The 23,561-nt window shown below is 40.3% G+C and overlaps 1 protein-coding gene across 1 annotated transcript in view; it reads left to right on the top strand.

Annotated features, from left to right (window-relative positions):
• LOC106685175 (probable ornithine decarboxylase) overlaps positions 1-23,561 on the top strand; it is a 125,111-nt gene that overhangs the window by 37,252 nt on the left and 64,298 nt on the right. Inside the window, exons 3-4 of the mRNA XM_067050191.1 lie at positions 4,358-4,454; positions 8,274-8,350. Of these exons, the coding sequence (XP_066906292.1) occupies positions 4,358-4,454; positions 8,274-8,350 (174 nt within the window). The remainder of the gene's footprint in view (positions 1-4,357; positions 4,455-8,273; positions 8,351-23,561) is intronic.

Here is a 23,561-nt window from a genome sequence, read left to right as displayed (position 1 = left end):
ATATTATACTGGTTGAGGATCTCCTTCCATCTGGTGATGCGCGCAGATGACTCTTTCAATTTTTCTACCCACTGCAACGGTCTATGATCAGTGGGTCCACACTGATCATAGACCGTTGCAGTCCGGTTTAGGGCCGGAAATGCTCCACAGCCCTCACGATTCCTGGATGTTCCCTTTCTAAGGCACTCTATCTGGCTTCCGCTTCGGTGAGGCGCCGACTGGCATAGGCTCGCTCTCCCTCTTCTGTTTCCTGTGCCAACACCGCTCCTAGAGCATACCCACTTACATCTGTTGTGAGCGTTAACTGTTTCTCGAAGTCGGAGAATGCAAGAACTGGTTCCCGTTGAAGCTGCTGTATGCATTTCCGGATGTAATGTGTTATGCTTGATGTCACTACTATCTTGCTTCCTTTTTTTAACAAATTACTAAGGGGCACAAGGTACTCTGCCATACCGACACCTTCTGGACGTCCGGTCTCACACCTTGTCGGGAGATGGTATGCCCCAAATAATTTATCTGCTCTTGCCCTAGTGCTGACCTTTCAAGGGAAACCTTGAGCCCGAACTCCCTCATTCTCTGAAACACGCTCTTCAAGTGTTACACATGGTCACTCTCCGATTTGCTGAACACTAGTATGTCGTCCATGTACACCTGACAAACTGCTTCGTCCAATCCCCGCAAGAACTCGTCCATAAGTCTCTGGAATGTTACAGGTGCGTTTTTCAGACCGAATGGCATTCTGGTGAATTCGTAGTGACCTCTTTCAAAAGTAAATGCAGTTTTGTGCTGATCCCTGGGATGCATTTTAATTTGGTGGTAGCCCGCCTTTAGATCCAATGTGCTAAAAATCTTCGCACCGCCTAATCTATCGAGAATATCTTCAAATCTCGGGATAGGGTATTTTTCATCGACCGTATTCTCATTGAGTTTACGATAATCGATTACTACCCGGTACTTTTCCCCCTTTTCGCCCGTGGTACTCTTCTTGCGTACTGCCCACAATGGACTGTTATAGGGCGAAGTGCTGTCCACAATTATCCCTTGCTTCCTTAAACTTTCTATTTCTTCCCTAATGTGTTTTCGAAGTGCCTGGGGGTATCGCCTCTCCTTTACGTATGTCACCCTATCCTGCTTCAATGTGATTTCATGCACCGTTCTTCCTGTAGCTCCTAGTACTTCTCCTTCTTTGTAAAAAATATCATCATATTTGTTTAATATTGCCTCTTTCCAATTCTCCCTCCGGCTAATCACTCCAACTCTCGCTTTCCCGTCATCCACGAGTTTCTGACAGCCGTACCTCTTCCCTCCAATTCTAATATCCCAATGACCCCCACTATTTTTTATCTTTGCTCCCACCTTTTCCAAAAGATCACAACCAATGATTATCTGGTAGTCTCGGGGCATTTTTCTCATAATATGGACTGTTACCTTCTCTCCCTTAGCACCCCAGTTACTCAATTCCATTTCTGTTTCCCCTTCAATGCTACAGGGCCCACCCAGAGTGATCAACTGACAATTACATACTCTGACTTGTAGTTTCCTCTCTCCATTATTCAATCTGTCAAGGGCCTCTCGGCAGACGATTGTGTTTGAGCTCCCAGTGTCCACCAGACAGCTTACTCCTCTCTTCCCTCGTATAATAGGCAAACCGCCGTGCTCTCCTCTCACATGATGGTTCTCTAACGTGCGGTCGCCTCTCTGTGGGCACACTCCTCAAAACTCTCCTCTTCTTCTAGCAGTTTCTCCGGTTCTTCTCCACGTCCTCTTTTCTTGGTGATCATTCTCTCGCCCAGAGTCTCCTGCTTCATTTTCTGTCTCCGAGGTTTCGGACAATTCTGTGGCTTCACTCGCGGATCCATTCGTCCTTCGCGAGATTTTCCTCCTCCGTAATCTTTGTGCGTTAATCTCCATTGGTTCAGGCTGACTCTGCTCTTTCCGCCGATACATGTAGGGACACTGTCGGGCTATATGTCCCTCTGCCCCACATTCAAAACATCTCGTACGCGGGCAATGCGCCACTAGATGCCCAACCCTCCCGCAACCATGACACTTGCGGTCCTCCCGCCGACCATTGAATCTGGGTCTCGCTTGGGATGCTCTACTTTCTTGGTTACTATTTTTCTCTCTCCTACCATCTCTGTCCTCTCTCCTCCTCCAAGTGTTAGGCATGTTTCTCAGCCTTTGATATTCTATCCCTAGCGCTTGTCTCTATAAGATCTTGAGCACATTCTACAAACGAGCGGTCTTTTAGCATTCCTTCTTTTCCAGTTCTTTCGCCAACTGAATCTTCAGTACCATGGATTCTGTTATAGCGTGCCAAGAGTTCAGCAGCATATTGCCCACTAGACTGTCTCAGTTTTTTCGTTTCTCTTGTCATCATGAATATATCCTCCTCTGCGGTCCACTGTCCTCCTCCGAATGCCTTCTTTAGTCTTTCTTTGATGACCTTTCAGGGGGTCTCTTCATCTGCCTGAATCTGATTTAGGATACTTCTTTTTACTCGGCAGACTACCGCTGCTTTCAGTGCTTTTGCATCCTCGTTATCCAGTAGATCCTCCGATTTCTTCGCTTCTATTCGCCCCATTAGGCGATCGCCCCCTTTTAAAAAATTATTTAATTCTCCGGTCTCTCCGGTAAATTTTTCTAGGCCCAACACGGCCTTCCTCAGGTCCTGGGCGGTTGCCGTACGGACCTTAATCCATTCAAGCGCCGTGGCATGAAATTGTGCTAAAGAGACTTCCGGTTGTGGCTGAATCTGCTCCGGAGGTGGGTTACCTGCTGCTAAAGTTTGGTTGACTGCTGCTTGAGGTTGGTTATTTTGGTTCATATTCTCCAGTATCAGAACTGCTCTTCTCACTATTCCGACGGACTAAGATTGCTGGAGAGCAGGAAAGGAGATATGCCATCATGTTGGGTATGCGTACAGAAAACATCTCTTGTGAGAAGAAGATTGGCAATGAACCTTTCTATCTCAAGTATAATGTACGTACGCCACCAGTGCTATGACTAGGCCTGGGTAAGGATGTGAATCGAAGATCGAACATCGAAGAGGGGATTAAGAGCCCCTTATTTATAGGCCTAGTCCATGTGGCTGTGATCGAGAAGCGGTCGGTACATGTCTACTTGAGATAATTCCGTGCATTGTTTTGGTATCCTTTATTAATCATTTTATCGACATCGTTAAGTGTTATGTTACAGAAATTATTAATATATAAAAATAACAATATGTTTTTACAAAATGAAGTAATATGTAAATTTGAGAGCTTCGGTGAGGCTCGATGTGCAGCACTCTGGTGAGTTGTGGCTAAACCGCTTGCTCCCTCTCGCTACAAACTCTCAAAGACTGATCTATTTGCGAAGCCTGTCCGTCTACATATATATATACACAATGGGTCAGCTGTTCTGCTCGATCAGTTGATATAGACCTGTCAGCTGACAGTCCGTAACTTATATATATAGCTGAAGCTAAGCCCCAAACTTCACACATGACGGTCGCACTATAGTCTGGTATAGGAGAATAGTGGTCTCTGGTTTTAGTAAATAATTTCTAATGATGATTGAAAAGAACATTGCTAGTCTTGCGTAGGCTTGTTCTAACTAGCTATTTATGTGACGATTCCAGGTCAGCTGCTCATTGCTAGATATGTAATAGACTCCATCGGGGGATTCCAATTTAAGTGAAATTATTTATAAATCATTCGAGGGGATCCTTGGGAAATATGAAGGCAAAAATGTTGGCTAGTTTTTTTGTCTTGTTGAGGCTGAACCTGCAATAAGTAAAATAGTTTTTGAGGCCTGTTGTACATTCCCGGCGCTAACTATAACAGAGTCTTGTGTTATATGTAAAAGATAACTGTATCATCAGTAAACATGGCAATTGAAGCATTGTTTCAACAATTTATATTATAATCTTGTAGGGGCTATAGTCTTTTTTTAAAAAAAAAGGAGAAATAAGAGAGATGAAGAATAAACAAAACCTCAATATTATATTATCTTAAACACTTACATTAATGGTTACAGAATAATCTCAATAATAACAGAAAGAGTCCCTCACAACTCAGAAGTCAAATTACAACTAATATAACTTTCAGCGAACTAGGATAAATATACGCACTCTCACTTTTATTATCACTGTTCTCGACCAACCCGAAAAAACCTTCCCTCGCTCTCGCTTGTCAGTGTTGCCCACGCAGTGTTGCCATCTCACAAATCTTATAAAATAATCTAATATTTGACAAAAGTGGTGACATTGTTGAGTATTGAGGACTTTGGTATCGGATATTTACTTTGGTATGGAATTTATCCTTACTCAGATGGTATAGGTTTACTTCTTAACAATTTCTATTTAATGTTTCAGGAGGACGATGAATCGTTTTACGTTTTGGATATCCAAACAATAATTCAGCAATATTATTGTTGGAAAAAACATCTACCAACCATCAAGCCATATTATGGTATTCTATTTTTTATATCTTTTTCTTTGTATATTTTTAATTTTATAGCCAATTTTTTTTGCCAGTGAAAAAGTAAAAAATATAAACAGTAAGTAAATGAGCACGAAAGTACCGTAACATGTGAAAGTAGAGAAGCTCCATTATCGACCTAGTCATTTTGAAAGAATGTGATCAGTACTTGTAAAGCCTCAACTCACAACTATCCTGGAACTGATCGAATTTTACACATCTAACACGGTGATAATACTGATAATAAAATATTTAAAAGTAAGAGAGTTTTTAAAATTATTGGGCTTAAGTAGACAATTTCGTTCAATTTATTCAAAATTGTTGGTTAAAAATAGCATGAATCTGACCTCATTAGTCTTTAATCTATAGATTAATCATAGATCAGTATAATTAATAGACCAAGGAAAAAGTTACTTTTATTTACTTACACATAAATGAAACACAAGAGATGGTTCGATCAGAGAAAAATTAAAGTTTTATTTCAGCAAAATGTGTTATGTAAATCACAAAGTGAATTTAAAATTGTACTGCGGCAACATTATTCATTGTCTCTTGATGTAGGATTTGTGTCCCTATCTGATTCTCTCTTTACTATCAATATACGTATATGAAAAAAAGTCTTTATTTAGGGGGAACGACCGTAGTACAGAATTATTTTATACCCTTATCAACAGATGATAAATAGTTGATTCCATCACAACCCTGGAGTGTCTTAGGGTTAACTTTTACTTATTTGAATGCTCCTGTCAACGAGATGGAATCCAAAATAGAAAAATTGGGGTTGGATTTCCGACAAGAATACTCAGTAATACTAAGTACTTTAAGGATAATGAATTTATCTTCACCTTATATTTTTAACCCTGCAACGTTTGAAAATTCTATTAATTCTGAAGAAGGTGCATGATAGAGAAATTAGTTGGGTTTAAAACACCGGGACATTCTACATATTACAACAAATCCGTCTGTAACCTCCTAGCTTTTGCTAGCTCATTTGCTTTTTCCTAGTTAGTAACCAATTGTTGGTATTCGTGAGCGTCTCCATCTTTTTCCTCACACCTTGGCCGATTTCGTCTAACCTTGGTGAGTAGATTAAAACCTAACTATTCAACTAACATAGGAATCATTAGGAGTTATAATGATTATTTCAAAGCTAGAACTCATTAAGCCACCACACTGCAAACCATGCGCTGTTTAGTTAAAAATCCTCAGAACCCTGTAACCAACTGCCCTAGATTTTGTAGGTTTACTCTGATCTAGAGTTGTGATATAACCAGGGTTATTAGGAAAGCCAACTCTACATTTTTCTTATTCAGAATCAAACTGACGGTCATATGTTGGAATGTTGCAGAGTTGGGCATTACCTGGCCAATATTTAGTTAACTAAGGAAAAACTAAATAGTTATTAGAATTAATTCGGATTTCTAACATATTGGGGTCCCTATATGTTTTCAGGGGTGCTAAAAATATAATCGATTTTATAAATGCGTACTTGCGTTTCGATTTAACCTTTAGGATTTCTGACGTATTGTGGTCCCCTTATATGTTTTGAATGTTATTTTTTTTTTTTTCATTTTCTACCCATCTAAAGATACACAAATATGTTAAAAATCTGAAAAGTAAAAATAAATCGATTCTCAAGTGCGAGATAAAAAATCAATATTATTTTCGTCTTCTCCACCTCCGAAAATATACAAAGGGACCCCAATATGCTTGAAATCTGGAAACTTAAAATAAATCAATCCGCAAGCGCGAGATCACGAAATCCGTATTTTCGTTTTCAGCACCTCCGAGAACATAAAAAGGGACCCCGATATGCTTGAAATCCTCTAAAAGTTAAAATAAATCGATAAGCAAGCGTGTTATCGTAATATCGATGGTATCGATATGTGGTATCTTTGTTTCTCCTTTAGTTAATTACAGATTCTTCTATACTTCATATTTCTTTGTATTAAAATTAAATTAAAGGTCATTTAGATGAAGATTTTTTGAAAATTCAACATTTAACCATTTGCTAACAAATTCAAAGAGAGTAATACTTAGCGGGTATTAAAATCCACCAAGCTTACCTAAAATATTACCAAATATTACCTAAAATATTAAAATATTACCTAAACCAAGCTTAACTAAAATCGTTTGAGCCGTTTTTATGAAAATTCAAAAAAGTGTAAAACGGATTCTATATTTGTTGGGGCGAGGGGTGTTTCGTATGTGAAAACCGACCTCTTCCCCAGAGGGAAATGTTCGCAGGTTCGAGATAAAATAAACAAAAAAAAATAACGGAGGACCTGAAATAAATATCACATAAAAAAATAATAATTGAGAAAATGAAATAATAAAAAAAATAACTTTCCAAGTGATACAAAAATTTAATTAATTAGAATATAAACAAAAAAATGAACTGTTATGTTGTTACAAAAATAAAGATAGTGAATCGTGGAGTAAAAAGGATAAACATATTTTGATACATATATAAACAAAAAAAAATCTATTTACACTGGAAATAATAAGTTAATTAAAGCAAAAAAGAAAATATGACGCTCGAAGGAAGAACATAAAGTCACTCACAGATGGGCGTGGGGTCGATATGCGCATATCACAACATCGCAAGTCTAGAGTTGGTTGACCAGGATGACCGCTGGCGAGCTGGTGAGAGAGAGGTTACCGGGCAACCCGACGACTCCAAAAAACTGTAGACTGAACAGTGGTGACTGCCGGTGAGTCAGTGAAAAGGTTCCAATAGCTCCAACAAACAAGAGTCAACAAAACAATGGCGGTGGAGCGTCTGTGAAGCAGTGCGTCTCTCTCCTTACGCCGTGCCAAAGCCAACTAACATCGCTCCAGTGCTACCTAAATCTTCACTGCCAACTGCCTCATCCGCGGTTATATAGGAACTGGCGCCACTGCCTTCGGTATTGCTCCGCACGTGTTACACCTCCGCAATTTATTTATAAACGTAGAACCTCCTTATATCCCTAATTTTTATTTACAAAATTAAAATTACTTATAGTTAAAAAAAAAATGAATAAACATAAACTTACAACTAACAAAATTAAAAGTCACTTGGAAGGTTGTCAAAACAAAATTAACCTAAATAGAAACCAAAAGTTTGGGCTTTAACAATATTTATATAATATTTCAGTCCGGTATATTTTAACAAAAAAGTTACTTAGTAGATACATCTCAAGGATATATGTGAAAGAAAAATGGTGTAAAATTCTACTTTATTATATGAATATAGTTGTTAAGGGAAAATACTCTTTTTATGGTTCCCTCCTTACTAATAGCCAAGTGGTGGCTCTGTATGTGAACAGCCTAGATCATTTAAATAAGCTTTTTCCAAGATGAAGTCATGTATTTATCAGGAAAATGCCTAGGATATAATGTCTAGAATATAAATTTCTATTTTCACGTACAAAAATCATTTATTTATTCATAAGTATTACAACGTGTCACAATAAGTACCTTGGAAAATAAATGGTAATGATAAATGAAAACATTCATACCAAAATTAATTTTTTTTTTTAAACTGAATAAATAAAATATATATAAACATAAATGAAAAAACAAGAAATCCAAATATGTACATAGAGACATAAGAATAAAATAAATAGGAACAAACATTTTTCCCTAATATCGCCTATACTTGGAATGTATTAGGAAGAAGAAGGATAGATTTTTATTGCCAGTGCTCTAGCGCCACAAACTATTATAATTTCATCTTTAATACTACATTATTCATTATTACTATTTGTTTTTAAACATACCATGAAGATGTACTAATTTTTATATATTTTTTGTTTAATATTTAAGCTGTGAAATGCAACGATACTAGATTGCTTATGAAAGTGCTGCAAATGCTGGGTGCTGGTTTCGACTGTGCTTCACGGGTATTGCATTCACTTAATTTTAACTATTTTAAATTTAATTTTATATTAAATAGTTTTAAAAGTTAGATCCTTTCTATCTTAGCTATTATGATCACATTATATGATTACAATTATTATTGCACAGTCAGTGTTTGGAATTAAAAGAGTGAAGACCTCCTACTAACTCTGCTAGCATCCAAGCCTAAATTATTTTATTTTCTACATCAAAAGAAACAAGAATATAGTAATCAGGGATAGTGAAGGACAATAAAAGATCACGGAGGTGAAAGGAATTATGAATATATAGTGACTGAAGGTTTGTAAATAGGAAAGTAAGAATTTGCTCAGTTTACCTGAGGGAGAATTGATATTAGAAGTGATTGGACGGAGTTGGGTATCTGGCTTATGAATTTTTAGAAGTCCATAAAAACATGGGTAACAGAATTATAGGAAATAAGATTTCTGTACGTCGGGTAGTTGATTTGTTGGGAATGTAAAAGGTCCCTGAGGTGTTGGTTCAATTTGATCTGTAGTGAAGGAGTAGGGTCCCAGGGTGTGGGTGCATACGTAGATCGGTCAGATAAAAGTAAAGCCATTTTGTTATTGTAGTCTGAACGATCCATGATGACAGTCATGTTGCCTTTGTCTGTTTTAGTGATAATGATGTCGTGATGAGATTTTAAAAAAGAACGGGTGAAAGAAATGTCTTTAAAGAATTGAGGAGAAAAATTACAAGTATCGGAATGAGGATGTAGGAGATGATTGGAAATAATGTTGCAAATAGAAGTACGGGATAACTGTTTCTTGTCATTAGAATGGTGAATAAGGGGGTCATTGTGAATATATTCTAGATCAGTTATAAGTTCTGGGATGATTTTACATGAAGAGTTGAGACTAGAGAAATTTAGACCTAAGCTAAGAATATTGGGAACGTTGTCAAAATTCGGTGAAAAATATCAAAATTCACATCAATAGGTGGAATATCGGTTGATGAAATGTTGTGAACCCATTTGTCGTCACCTTTAGGATAAATTTTAGAAGCTAGCGATAATTTATAAATGTTATTAAATTTTGAGAAGAGAAGTTGTTTTTCTGTAAACGGGTAGATGTTAAAATGGTGCAAATATTATTGAAGTGTATGTCGCTCATACTGGTTTTAAGGATATGGGTCACAGATGAAATTTTAAGTTTGAGGTGCTGGATTTTTCCATTAATATATTTTAGTTTCTATATTTTATCTCTTTATTTTTTCTTCTGTCTTTATTAATTTTTCTATGGGAGACTTCATAGACTTAAACAGCTCTAAGGCTAAAAGAAAATACCTTGAATAGCCCAAAATTTCTGATCATCAATAGAACAGACAAGCAAGACTTTACAAAAGTTTCACCGTCTCTTATTAGTAAATTTCTCTCTGGTTATGTAGGAGAGCTCAAGAATGTTAAAAAACTTAGAAACGGAACATTTCCAACCAATAATGGAAAACAATCCGGAAAAATACAAAAATGATGAACTTTGACGGTCAGTTTCCCATTAAAGTATCTCCACACAATACTTTAAATTACAATAAGGAGTAATTCGTTGCAATGACCTCCAATTTTTGGAGATGGAAGAAATTATCGCACATTATAAATTATATAACCCACATTAAAATTAAAATAAATAATAATTATATCCTCACAAACTCGTATATCATTACGTTCCCCACCCCAAAGATTCCAGACTCAATAAAAATAGGATTTCGTAATGTCAAAATTCACAACTAACTGCCTAATCCGTTGAGGTGCTTTACCTGTATTTCCTATAAGCATCCAACTAACTAAAGTAAACAGAAACTTAAATGTGACAGTGAAGTCAGCTATTCCTACAACACAGAGCACCACCAAAAGACCCTCCATCCCCTGGTTTAATGAACGATGCAAGGAATAGCACTCAAACAAATTTCATAGAGTATGGAGAGAAACAAAGAGCCTTATGCAGACGAACAACAAACAATTGCAAATTTTAATCCTGGAAATAATTTGTCGAAACTATGAATTCATCCACTCCCACCAATTTAGGGCGAAATAAAATCTGGAAAATTCACAAAAACTATCCAGCAACCCGATGCACACTACCCGTACACTATTCTGTAACGGTAAACTGATCGACGACCCTCAAATAATATCTGGAAAGTTCGCTGAACACAATCCAAAAAACAGGCAAAGACTAGCGTCAATCGAACAGTTACAGCTCGATATTTTTAACTGTTTAAATGTTCCCTCTGCAAAATAATGGAACAGTTACAGCTCGATATTTTTAACTGTTTAAATGTTCCCTCTGCAAAATAATGGAATGAATGGTTAACAAGCGCCTGGTATAGATCCTTGACTATTTTATTCAATTGGAAATTGAGCTACAATATACTTTCAAAGAAAGGCAACAAGCAATCGTAATTGTCTTCGTCTAACGCATTCGACTGTACCAGCAAAATTACTATTATAAAAACCGTATATCCTTAAATTTTAAAGGTAATCTTTTAAATTTTATCAAGCAATTCTTATCCCTTCGTATATTCAAAATGAGAATAGAAAATTATCTCTCTAATAATTTCGAACAAAAAATTGGAGTATCTCAAGGTTGTGTTCTCAGAAGAACTCTGTTTGTCCCGGCCATTAATGACTTAGGAAGAAACATGCCCAGAGGAATAAAGGTGCTGTTTAATGTGGACAATCTAGCTATTTTATGCCGCTCAAATGACATAAATCGAATAAAAAATAGACTACAAGAGGCTCCTAATCGAATAAAAAACTGGTCAAATAGCTCAGGTCCTACCTTCTCAACCGAAAAAACTAAATGTCTATATTTCAGAAGAAAAAGAATAACACCACCATCCCCAGATCCCTAGGAGATTCACCGTTACCGTATGTCGAATATTATAGATTTTTAAGCCTGATTTTAAGCCTTGGAACCACCATATCAGAACACTTAAAAAAAGATGCATATCATGGGGAGCTGATAGATTAACGACGTTAAAAGTATACAAAGCCTTAATCTGCTGCAAACTTGATTATGGAAGTTTTCTATATGGCTCAGCTCGTTTCCAAAGCCTAGCCAAACTCGACACCGTTCAAATCCGTATGGAATATCACCCCTACTATTCAGTCGAAAAATAGCTACAAATTATCTTCGCCGACTATACTTGCAACCCTCGCATCCAACTTGTAAGTGCATTTTCAAATTTTCTTGTCAGTTCCAACAAAAGATAAATGCAACACTACCTCTCCCTGAGTCACTGTCAGAGAATTAAAAGCAACAGCCATCAACATACCAGAAAATAGTATGCCCAACGGCGAAATGTATATCTCCAGCTATACAATTACTGCAAACAAAATATAATCACGTCAAAACATCAAGAAATGTTTCGAAAACTACTACGAACTCTGCCAGACCATACCGCAATATATAGAGATGGCTCAAAATCGGATCTACCTTTGTGACACAAAACACAACCCATAAGAGAATGCTGCATCATCTCTCTAATATTTATACTGCAGAACTGAATGCCATAGCATCCGTCCTTTGCATGACAAATATAGCAATTATATCGGACTCCATATAAGTCTCCATATAGGACTAGATATAATGTACTCGGTTCAACGTTTCATGAATACTTAATAATGCCACCCGTGTGGAGTAGCTAGTCTCCCATCGGGCGCCTCCCCGGGTGGCGGATAGGGGAATTCTTCCCTGATATGGCGGGAACCGGGGAAATCAAATACCCGGGTTGGACCAAGACTAGATTCAAATCCAGGCGCGACGGTTCCTAGAATAGGTGGCGTACTGTCCAGCGTTTGTTCCTCAGACTAGAGGCGGCAGTGTTATACCTGGCAGTAGGTATAAAATGTTATTTTCCGAAATCCAAATGGAGGGAAATATTAATAATTATGCTATGGTGCAGGGGCACGGAACCCTTGAAAGCTGGTTCCCCGGCGTCGTCAACATACATCAGCAATGCTGCAATGGCGGCAGACTTGCCCATTGTAGCATCTAATGCTACATGAATTATTGAAAGAGGTGAGATAAACGAAAGAAAAATGGTGACAGGAAAATTCAGGCTGCTTTCAGGAAGTACCAGTGAACCCGACAAAGATAAAGGGCCTGATAGTCGAGAAGGGAAAATGAGTCCCAAAGGAAAAAGGAGAAAGAAGAGAGAGAGGGAGAAGGCGGAGTCCCCTCTAAAGCCCAATCTAGAAATTGAACGACCCGTCTAGAGGGCGGAAGTAATTCAAGGACGGGTTAAAAGCTACTTGGAGAAAAAAAAAAGGTATCTCACGAGATCCAGAAATACCTAAATGGCCAGTTGAGAGAATTAGTCAATATAATAGTACAAATGGAGGTCCAGTAGGAAATGGTCCCGGAAACAGTTACTGAAATGGTAAAAGAAGCCATGTATACCCATGATCTACACAAGATTATTGATATAAAGGTTTTCCAGATTGTGGCTCCAATGGTAGCAGATAGCTATAGGAGACGCCATAGAAGTGGTCTATGACCAGAGGAAAAAAGAGTAATGGGAGTCCCCAACTTTTGGGACGAGAGTATCCTGGAAAAATATCTTTAGAACAAAATCCCTATAGAGCGGGAAAAAACCTTTAACACTGCGCGGGTAGCAGGGAGTGCCCGCTATATTTAGATATGATAGTCAAGCAGACGAAGAAGGGCATGCAGATCCTGCAGGTCAATATGGGCCGAAGACAAGTGTTGACATCTTGGCGATTCAGGAGCCATCCCGTCACAAGAATGTGGTCACAGAATTTGGTACAACATCGAGGGTGGTAGCGCTAGGCAGTGGTGAGAGGAGGCCTAGAGCAGCGATAGTGGTAATCAATCCCGCTCTCAACGTAATGGAACTGAAACAATTCACAACAGCAGACCACGCGGCATGCAATATCAGATGGGACAGAGTTGCATTTGCCCTGGGTTCAGCATATATGCCGCCTCGACTGGCCAATTTAAATGTTAATATTGGAGATAATATAGCTGCTGTGGAGGCTGTCGCACTTATGTATAGAAGTGTGATAGTCTGTTCCGATACCAATTCGTGGAGCACGGCCTGGGGTTCGGTCCACACAGATGCCAGAGATAGACTATCGATATAGATATGGACTATATAGACTATGCTAGAGGAGAGCTTGGCGAGGGGTCAACTCGTCGTTATGACCGAGCCCTCTGGTCCCACATTTTTTGGAGCTAGGGGGCCAGAGTTGGATAGAAGTGACACTGGCCACGGCTCTCATAGCAAATCGTATTGTGGACTGGATACGAATCAGATACGAGCTCAGACCACCGGGTGATAGCCTTTAGTGTGGTGGAGGAGGAATGTAGTGCCCTAACTGGTGAAAAGGCCTTTGTGACCCGACCAGCGAACTGGAGAGCATTTTCCATTGAACTGTAGGGAATACTGGTTGATCAATAATGGGAGGAGATGGTGCCGATAGATGAGGAGACAGAAATTGACCACAGGGTGGCAATGCTAACGTGCGCCATTACTAAAGCTGCTAGTATTGCCCTCCAACGCCGAAGGTCGAGAGAACGTTAGGTCCCATGGTGAACGCCGGCTCTAATTCAACTCAAGACAAGAGAATACTACAAGGCTAGGCGTAGGTACCAGTAGAGCAGAGATAATGAGAGGAGACCTGCACTCCAAGAGAAATCTATAGGGTATAGGGAATATCGAAACGGAGTGCGGTACCTGAAGAAGGACGAGTTAATTTCTGGGGAGACAGATAAGAATCCCTGGGGTATTCCTTACAAAGTGGCACTGGGCAAGGTTAAGCCTCTACAGTTAATGGTGGCTATCAGAGCAGGGGGTGCCCAGGCAACCACATTGGAGAAAGCTGCAAAACTGTATATAGATTAAACATACTCTATGAACGATTTATCCCACGATAGCGCAGAAGACAGCATGGTGAGACGCACGACGGAATACCCACCAGGTACCGACCTGTTCACCATGGGATATATGGGTCCTTTGTCATGCCGTGGACCGACATAGGATTGGGAAGGCTCCAGAACTCGATGGCATAGATGCTGTAATCCTCAAGTCCCCATTATATTGAGGATGACATGTTGGAGATATTCAACGAGTGTTTAGATAACGGGTACTTTCTCTGCAAGTGGAGAGTTGCAGACTTGAGACTGCTCTACAAGGGAGGTGGCAAGGATAAGGAAACGCCAAAGACCTACCAACCTATATGCATCCTTCCAGTAGCCAGCAAAGTTCTGGAACACATGATCGAGAACAGCGTTCAAGCGTAACAGCAGCAATCCGCCCACGGCATTAGGGCTCGTCCCGTGGCAGGGGAACAACGGATGCATTGCTGAGAGTGAGTGGGGACGTGGAGGATAGGGCAAAGAAATATGTCTTACTGATACTGTTAGATATATCCTCCGCCTTCGATAGTGTTTGGTGGCCTCGTGTACTTCGGCGATTGCAAAAGCTCAACACCCCCAGTAACTTATACTCCCTGGTAGGTGGTTACCTTAGTAATAAGAGCGTCAGGATTAGGGATAACTACTATGGGGTTGAGGAAAAAATTGAAAGAGGAAGCCCACAGGGTTCGGTTGTAGGTCCAGCCCTGTGGAAACTTGTGTTTGACGAGTTGCTGGGGGACCCAGAGAATAGGGGATTCCTTACCACGGCCTACGTCGACGACCTGGCAGTCAGTTCCGAGAACAGTAGAGCCAGATTGAAGATGGAAGCAGAAAGGTGTGCCGGTCTCGTAGGAGAACGGTATGAGAGGAGGAAATTGAGTATGGTCGCAGCTAAGGCTCAGGCCATACTAATAAGAGGCTCCACTGATAGGGCTCATTCTATCTCCTTGGACATCCAAGGGCAGAGGATTAGACTGGGTGAGGAAGTGACGTACCTCGGGATGATGATAAGAAGACGATTTGACGCCACTCCTCACCTGATATATTTAAGGGATAGGGTGACCCTATCACTCAATGGATTGAGTAGGATAGGGGATGCGTTCTGGGGAATCAGGTACCCTGCTATGATGGCCATTTATAAAGGCGTGGTCCTCTCAGCTGGTATTCTGGGATCGTGGATCCGGAACCTCAAAGATCAAAAGAGGAGGCTGGCCACCATTCAAAGGTTGGCTCTGCTAAGGATTACGAAGACCTACAGAAAGGTGGCGCATGAGGCAGTGCAGGTGCTGGCCGGAGTGATTCCCGGACCTCATTCTCAAGGAGGATTTCGTCAAGTACGAAATGAAGAGGCAGGGGTTAGTAGCGCTACCGCAGGGAATTCGAGAGAGAATTGGCGAGACCCTGAACCTATGGAAGAAGATGCTGCGGGAGGATTCCATTGAAGAATGGAAAGGTCAGTGACAGGCGAGCCTTAAGGGTGCTACTCTGAGGAAGTTCTTACCTACCATTCAAGACTGAGAGCGAGGTCCTCCCAGATTATTGGGTCTCAGAGATCCTAGCAGGACATGGTGGGTTCAGCGGATAGCTACAAAGTTTTGGAAACAACATCGACCCCAACAAGTCCCTGAAACTGCAGAGCATATAGTGATCGATTGCTCCGCCATGGAAGGACACTGTGCCAGGTTGTTAAGGAAACCCGGGATATTCGCCCTCGTCGAGTCGGACTTCCCTCGTCTGATGGAGGAGGAGAATTATCCCTTCTTCAGAGAATTCATCTACGAGTGGAAGGAGGTGGTCGGCCCGACGCACTTTACGTTAGGAAGGGTTCGACCAACCGGAATTGGCGAGCTAACAAGACAAGAAGATGTAGGTGTAGAAGCAGACGCAGCATAAGACCAGAAGGGCTGGACGAGGCTGCGTGCAGGAGGCAGCACCCTGACGGTTGTAGTGGATAAGGTGTGCCCATCTAAAAGGCGACACCCGAGTCCCAGGCTGCAATAAATAATAAAGATAATTATTGTAAGCAGTGGCATGCGTAATTCTAACGCACTACCTCACTGCTGCCGAACCCCGTATGCCAGAAATGGCGAGGAAAGGGGAATAAAAAAAAAACAACTTAATAATGCTAAAACAAATAGGTAAATTAGTCTACTTCGTCAGGGCCCCTGTACATTTTAGTTTTACAGAAAATGATGGTCGACAAAGCTGCTAGAGAAGGACTAGCCCACCTAGGCAGAACCACAGGCATCTTAACTGCACAGGAACTTGCTCACCCTTTAAAAGAATGCATGAATAAAAGTTGGCTGGCAATTTAGGATGATAGTCCGCCCAGTAAATTGAAATCTATAAAGAAATATGTGCAGTCCTGGATTGCATCAACCCGAAGTAAACGCCGCGAAGAAGTAGCGATCACGCGAATCAGAATAATACATACTCGAATAACACACAGGAGAGGCCCCTCCAAAATGTTCGAAATATCATCGTAATCTGACCATCAAACACATTTTAGAAAAAAGTGAACATTACAAAATAAAACTGAACCAGTTAGGGATACCAACAAATGTTCCAATGGCGTTGAGAAAGGAGGAATCCGTAATAGAAATAGTAACTAAATTCATCTATAAGTCTAACTTAGTAATCAGCCTTTAATTATTATGATTATTTACTTACCTGAAGTTGATCGCCAGCTCGTGGTCCCCCCTGCGTAATCCAAACGATCAACAGCTGTCGCCAAACAGCCCGTAAACTAGCGACAAATGCAACAGAATTAAAAGTATTCATTGCTAAAAATGAAATTGACATTTTCGCTATTGCGGAGGCTAGAAAATCGACTGAAGACGTACAGTATTACCAGCTTCTGGGATACAAAGTAATATAGCTAAAACGGTCACGTTAGATCGCATCTAACAAACACCTGGAGTTGAAGAAATTTATAATGTGAACCGTTTATATTACACCAGAGTAAAAGAACAATAGTGCAATGCCACAACTGCCAACAGTATGGCCACACTAAACATTATTGCCATCACTTACCTAGATGCGTCAAGTGTGGCCAACAACACAAATCCGCAGAATGTAGCAAGCCTAGGCAAGCACCTGCTGTGTGTGCACTATGCCATAAAGAAGGGCATCCGACCAACTATAAGGGGTGCGAGACGTATAAAAATCTAGCATCCAGAAAACAGGCAGGTCCCAGACAAGAAGATCCAACCAGACCACCCAGGAGACCCTCAAGAATTGTCAAACCAGGAGTGTCCTTCGCTCAAATAACTGGAGAAATAGAACAGGCAACTCAGGCCCTGCCACAATCGCAACCTACACCCCATTATCCTCAACATCAATCCCAACATTCTCATGCCTCTGTCTCAAACCTTATCCACTCCCCAAAAGCCTAATCATCTGATACCTTGTATCCCCCCTCCTCCTAACGCGACTGATCAAACAAACCTCCTCACCTTTCCTATCTGAATTTAGATCCCTTATCACTCCACTCATCTTTAAACTTACAAATCTAGTATCTAATCTTATTCCTCCGCTAAGAAACCCTTAAATGGCACCATTTAAGTCTATTTCTATTCTCCTTTGGAATGGTGTTCGAAACCATGTAACGAACTAACGGCCTTATTACATGACAAAAATATTGATGTAGTTCTAATAACTGAAACTCGACTTACCACCAGACGATTAATAAACATACCTCAGTACCAAATTTATCGAACGGACCATCCTGACGGAACAGCACATGGTGGCACTGCTGTCATTATCCATCGATCCCTTTCACATCACTTAGTCCTTCTACAAGCCCAAAATTTCCTACAACCACAGCCGTATCGATCCAAACTTCTCTATTCCCCACCGAGAATTCCCACTTCCCAACCACAATTCAATTCCTTCCTTGATTCCCTCGAACACCACTTCCTTCTAGGTGTAGACCTCAACGCAAAAAATCAACAATAGGGAGCTAGAACCACAAATTCCCGTGGACGATCACTCCTATCTGCAATAAATTCCCTTCGATGCAACATTCTTTGTCACAATTCTCCTACATACTGGTCAACCGATCCTAATCGTAACTCTGACCTCTTGGACTTCTTTATACACAAAGGCTTAGGCCCTCTAAACACTTCCCTTTCACGCCTCGATAACCTATCTTCAGACCATAGTGCACTAATCCTAACTATCTCCATATCCCCAATTCCTGTATTACCTCCACCAATGGAGCCAAGTAAACTGGAATTCCTTTCGCCGAATCTTAACGGATCACATATGCTACTAAAGTAAATATAATGCATGAAATGAATGTAGGTGATTCGAAAACAGTACAGATTGCTGTCGACAACAAAAGGTTAAATTTTTTTTATCTAAAATCCTCAAAAAAATAAGTGTGTTCTCAGCTTGCTTGAGAATGTATGGGACAATCAAACACTGGTCATGGGAGATTTCAATGCTCATTCGCCTAGATGGGGGTATAAAAGCTCCGATACAACAGTTAGCATAGTAGAAAATTTCATAGATAGTGGACCAGTGGTGTCTATCGCGAATGCTGGTAATGAGCCGACTTTTTTTGCATATAACGAGCAGCAAACGCATCCTGATCTTGTACTCAGTCATCCAAGGCCGGAAAATAAATTAGGTCTTAAATTACACCAGGCTCCGGAATCTTCTAGTCATAGTACCTCTAACTTGAGATTAAATCAAACAAATTGTATAAAAAGCAAAGAGAACCATGCTTTTCCAGATGAAATTTCAAAAAAGCCAAATGGGAGGATTACAAACGACTGTCCGATGTGAAAATTACTAAGCAATTGCTCAAGGGTAACATAGATCACATATACAAGCAACTGAAGGACCAAATAATGAAATGTGCCATGAAATGGATGAGCTTAAAGAGCTGAAGGTGGAAAGAGATGCGGTTCGGAGGGCAGCGAAAACAAGTGGTTCCCAAAAAGATCGTATAACCTTAAGACAAATAAACGGTATCCTTAAAAGACGCATTATTCGAACAACTTCGAAAAGGAAAGCATATAGAAAATTTCTTGCAAACATGGATTTTAGAAAAGATGAAACTAAAGCATATAAGTTCTTATCTAGGATTGACAAGGATAGTACCGATGCCAACGAACCTATGATAAATGGTTTAAAAGTCTTAACTAGGCAGGATTATATTGCCAATAAATTTTGAAAGATTTTGCTCAAACTAGCAATTTCAAAGCCAAGCATAAAATACCTCGCATATCCTGGAACAAGGAAGTTAAGAGTGAAAATAATGAGCCATTCTCTATGAGCGAATTGACACTAGCCCTAGAGGACACAAAAAGCAGAAAGGTGCCTGGTATAGACGGCATATACCCAGAGTTCCTCAAACACATAGGGTCAAATGCAAAAAGCGTAATTATAAAGTTCATTAATTTAACATGGGAAAGTAGATACATCCCAGATCTTTGGAAGAAATCTTAGGTCATACCAATTATTAAAAAAGGTTAACCACACAATTCTTGTGGCACTGACGAGTGCCTTCTGTAAAGATGCAGAAAAAAATGGTTTTAAGGAGACTCTTATCTGCACTATACAAAAACAAGAAAGGCTTATCACAACGTCAAGCAGGATTCATGCAGCATAGAGATACTATAGAGAATATAACTTGCCTTTCTCAGGCAATTAAGGTAGGATTTCATAATTATCAAAGTACGCTAGCTGTCAGCATTTTACCAAGTATGGAGAGATAAGCTAATACTAAAATAATAGCTAAATAAAAATTAGCCCTTATGAAAATTGATAGACAACTGATGGGCTGGATCAAATCATTTCTTTCCCAACGACATATATCTGTGAGGTACAGGGGAAACACATCAGGATTCAAGCAAGTAAAACAGGGACTCCCTCTAGGAGCAGTACTGAGTCCAATGCTATTTAACATTATGATTAATGACGTCATAGATACATTGATGGAGAAATCACCTGGTACAGAAGCGTTACTGTATACTGACGACTTGATAATCTGGGGGCCAGCAGTAAAATCAGTGATCTTGAAAAGTGCCAACTAAACCTTAACGGTTCTGTGGAGCTGGGCAGAAAAAAATGAAATGATTATCAACATGCAATAGACACTATACCAACTATTTACCCTTTCTACAAAGCAGCATGAGCTCCGAGAGAATTTTTATAATCAGGGTATTAGCAGGACTCATGAAGCGAAATATCTAGGACTGATCCTGGACGATAAGCTAACCAGGGCTAAACAATGTGAGGATGCTGCAGATAAAGGAGAATCAAGACTGCGACTAATGAAATGAATCACAGCTACAAAATGGGGAGCAACCGCTGAGGTTTTAAGACATGCTTATAGGTCATACATAAGACCAGTCCTGGAATATGGCTCAGGGATTATGGTTACAGCTACCGATTCAGTGCTGAGGCGTCTTGATATATTTCAAAATAAGGCATTGAGGATTATTACCGGTGCGGCTAAATCGACACCGATTCTAGCCATGCAACTGCTAGCAGAGATCGAGTCCCTAAAAGATAGGCGAAAAATTAATGCCGTCATCATTCACGAGCGAGTGCTTAGGAATGGCAGTGATTACTGGGCCAACACTGTTGGTAATACCAGACGACCAAAAACGCAGCTAACATTTATTGAGACAACGAAATCCATTATCACAAGCCTAGGCCTGTAAGAGAACCTCTGCCTAACTTGACTAAACAAAGCGGTTGGATGTGTCCATATGCTATAGCGCTGGATCTAATAATGCCCATCAACAAATCCATGACCTCAGCGGAAGAACTAAGGACTGTGGCATTGGCCACTATAGCCGAGCGCTACCCTGAGCCAGAATGGATCCAGATATACACCGACGGGTCAGCTACAGGACCATATAAAAATGCAGGTGCAGGTATTTATAGCAGCCTGTTCCAACTGTCAGCAACTGCTGGAGCAAACGCTACCAATTTTAATGGAGAGGTAGCTGCTATTACTTTGGCTTTAGAAAAGCTTACGCCAGCGAAAAGAAGATATTTCTGCTGTCGGTTTCCAGGGCAGCAGTACTGGCAATAGCGTTTGGACATCCCTCGGCTAATGCTTGAATTCTCGCATGCCGGTAAACTATAGACAGTAAAAGAGAAATACTCAAAGTATTGGTAATGCAATGGATTCCAGCCCATTGCGGTATGCATGGGAATGAGGAGGCGGAACGACATGCACGGTTAGGGGCTAGCCAACCACAGCCGCTTCTTCCTATCACCATAGACATGGCGAAAGAAATGGCCCGAAGTGCTATCACTGAAAGGGCAGAGGAAAGGAGTAAAGGAGAATGTGGGGACAAGAACTGGGTGGCATTGCTAGACTCTAAAAGGCGCCCTCCATTGACTTTACCATGAGCGGTGGCAGTGGCATGCTTCAGGTTGGCTACTGGACATGACTATTTGCGACACCACCTGAAGAGAATAGGAGTGGCTGAGTTTTCAGACTGCGTCCTGTCAGGTGATGGTGAGATTTAATAATGTAATATTTGAAACGTCACGCAATTGAGTCCCACTAGTGCAGACTCGCGAGAATGCCGAAGGTATGACTCTCTGGAACAACTATAACTTACCAAAACCAATAACATGTAGGCGTTGATGACCAGGCATTTAAACGCCCTTTCAAAACAAACAATTATTATTGTTTCAAAATCACCAGACTTGGATTGACTCTTCCCTGTTAAACATCAGAATCAAATGGATCAAATATAGATAATTGATCGTAAACAATATGAAATAAATATATCTTATGCTTCTGTTATACCTTCTCTTATGTACGCAGTTATCACATATACACCAAGGTTAACTCTCAACACTAAAATTTCCCCTTTTCCTAGATTCCCAATAGGGTCGGTATAAATACTGATGTCTCCTGGTGGGAATTGAACCCAGGCCCCAATCTGCTCAGCTATTAGGTCCTAAAACATTAGTGTTGGGAGTTGACCTAATTGTTTATGTTGGGTCTCGGTGCGCTAATATTTCTTATTAAAAGCCAGAGAAAATGAAGTTTGGTATGAGATCCAGTTTGTATAGTTCCTTAAATAGGTTTTATTTATTTAAATTAGTGTAAATTTTATAATTACGAATCCCCTGGGAAAATGAACTACAATTAACTATTGATTAATATTGAACACGGAATAAGGAAAACATTAAATTTTCTAAAAGGAAGCTTTTAATGAAAATGTATACATTAAAATTATCAGTTTTCTACACAACCGGAACCATAAAAAAGGACGCTCACATTGCTTTTGAATGAATTGTGAAACATCTGGAAAAAAAGAAGAAAAAAAATTTATTTTGGGTTTGACATAAAAAAATAAACAAATAAATTTTGTACCACTACAACCCATGAAGGGTTAGGGGTCCTGTACTTTGTAAGGAGATACTTTTACTAGATCAACGGTAGCAACAGGAGGTGATTTGGTCAGAATTACGCCCGACCGCCAGATTTCTACTCAATTAAGGTCACTCACTTAATGAGGCTGGATGGCTGCACTATACCCTAGTGCGATCGATGTACTTTTCTTCAGAAGACATCTAAAGTGCCACAATATGTTATAAATTAAAATAAACCTTCATACTTTTCAAAATAAACGTATACGGTAATTTCTGAAACCGGTGTAGCGAGAGGGAGCAAGTGATTGGACCACTACTCACCAGAGCCCTCCACCTCGAGCCTCACCGAAGCTCTCAAATTTACTTATTACTTCATTTTGTAAAGAACACGTTGTAATTTTTGTATATTAATAATTTCTCTACATAATACTTAGCAATATCTGTGCAATGAATAATAAATGATAACAATGCAATGCACGAACCTATCTCAAGCAGACATGTACCGACCGCTTCTCGGTCACAGCCGCATGGACTAGACCTATAAATAAGGGACTCTAAATCTCCCAATTCGACCAGAGATCCGGCCCTCAAAGTAGCACTGAACTCCATCACATGCCAGATAAGGAACCTCATGAAGCAGTGGAAGACAGCTATCTGGCACGACCAACTACAGGCTACCCACGGAGATGTCAGAAAACTCTGGAAGCTGACCAAGAGCGCAGTGAAGAAATCGTCTACTGTTCGCCTTCACGACGGTGACCGGCTTCTCACCCCGCCACAACAGGCCGAACTCCTCGCAGACCACTACCAGAGAGACATACAATCGAGGACTCTCGACCTATCACCACCGACCATGGACAGGGGCGACAACTTTATGTTTGTAAGTCCTAAACAACTAAAGACCATCCTTAGAAGATCCAACGGAAACCGAGCACCCGGCCACGATGAAGTGCAGACAATCCTC

Source organism: Halyomorpha halys, unplaced genomic scaffold (genome assembly GCF_000696795.3).
Source record: "Halyomorpha halys isolate HHAL.00 unplaced genomic scaffold, Hhal_1.1 Scaffold666.1, whole genome shotgun sequence".
Taxonomy (NCBI): domain Eukaryota; kingdom Metazoa; phylum Arthropoda; class Insecta; order Hemiptera; family Pentatomidae; genus Halyomorpha; species Halyomorpha halys.
The sequence above is the reverse complement of the archived record's forward strand: the minus strand, read 5'-3'. Positions and strand labels throughout refer to the sequence as shown.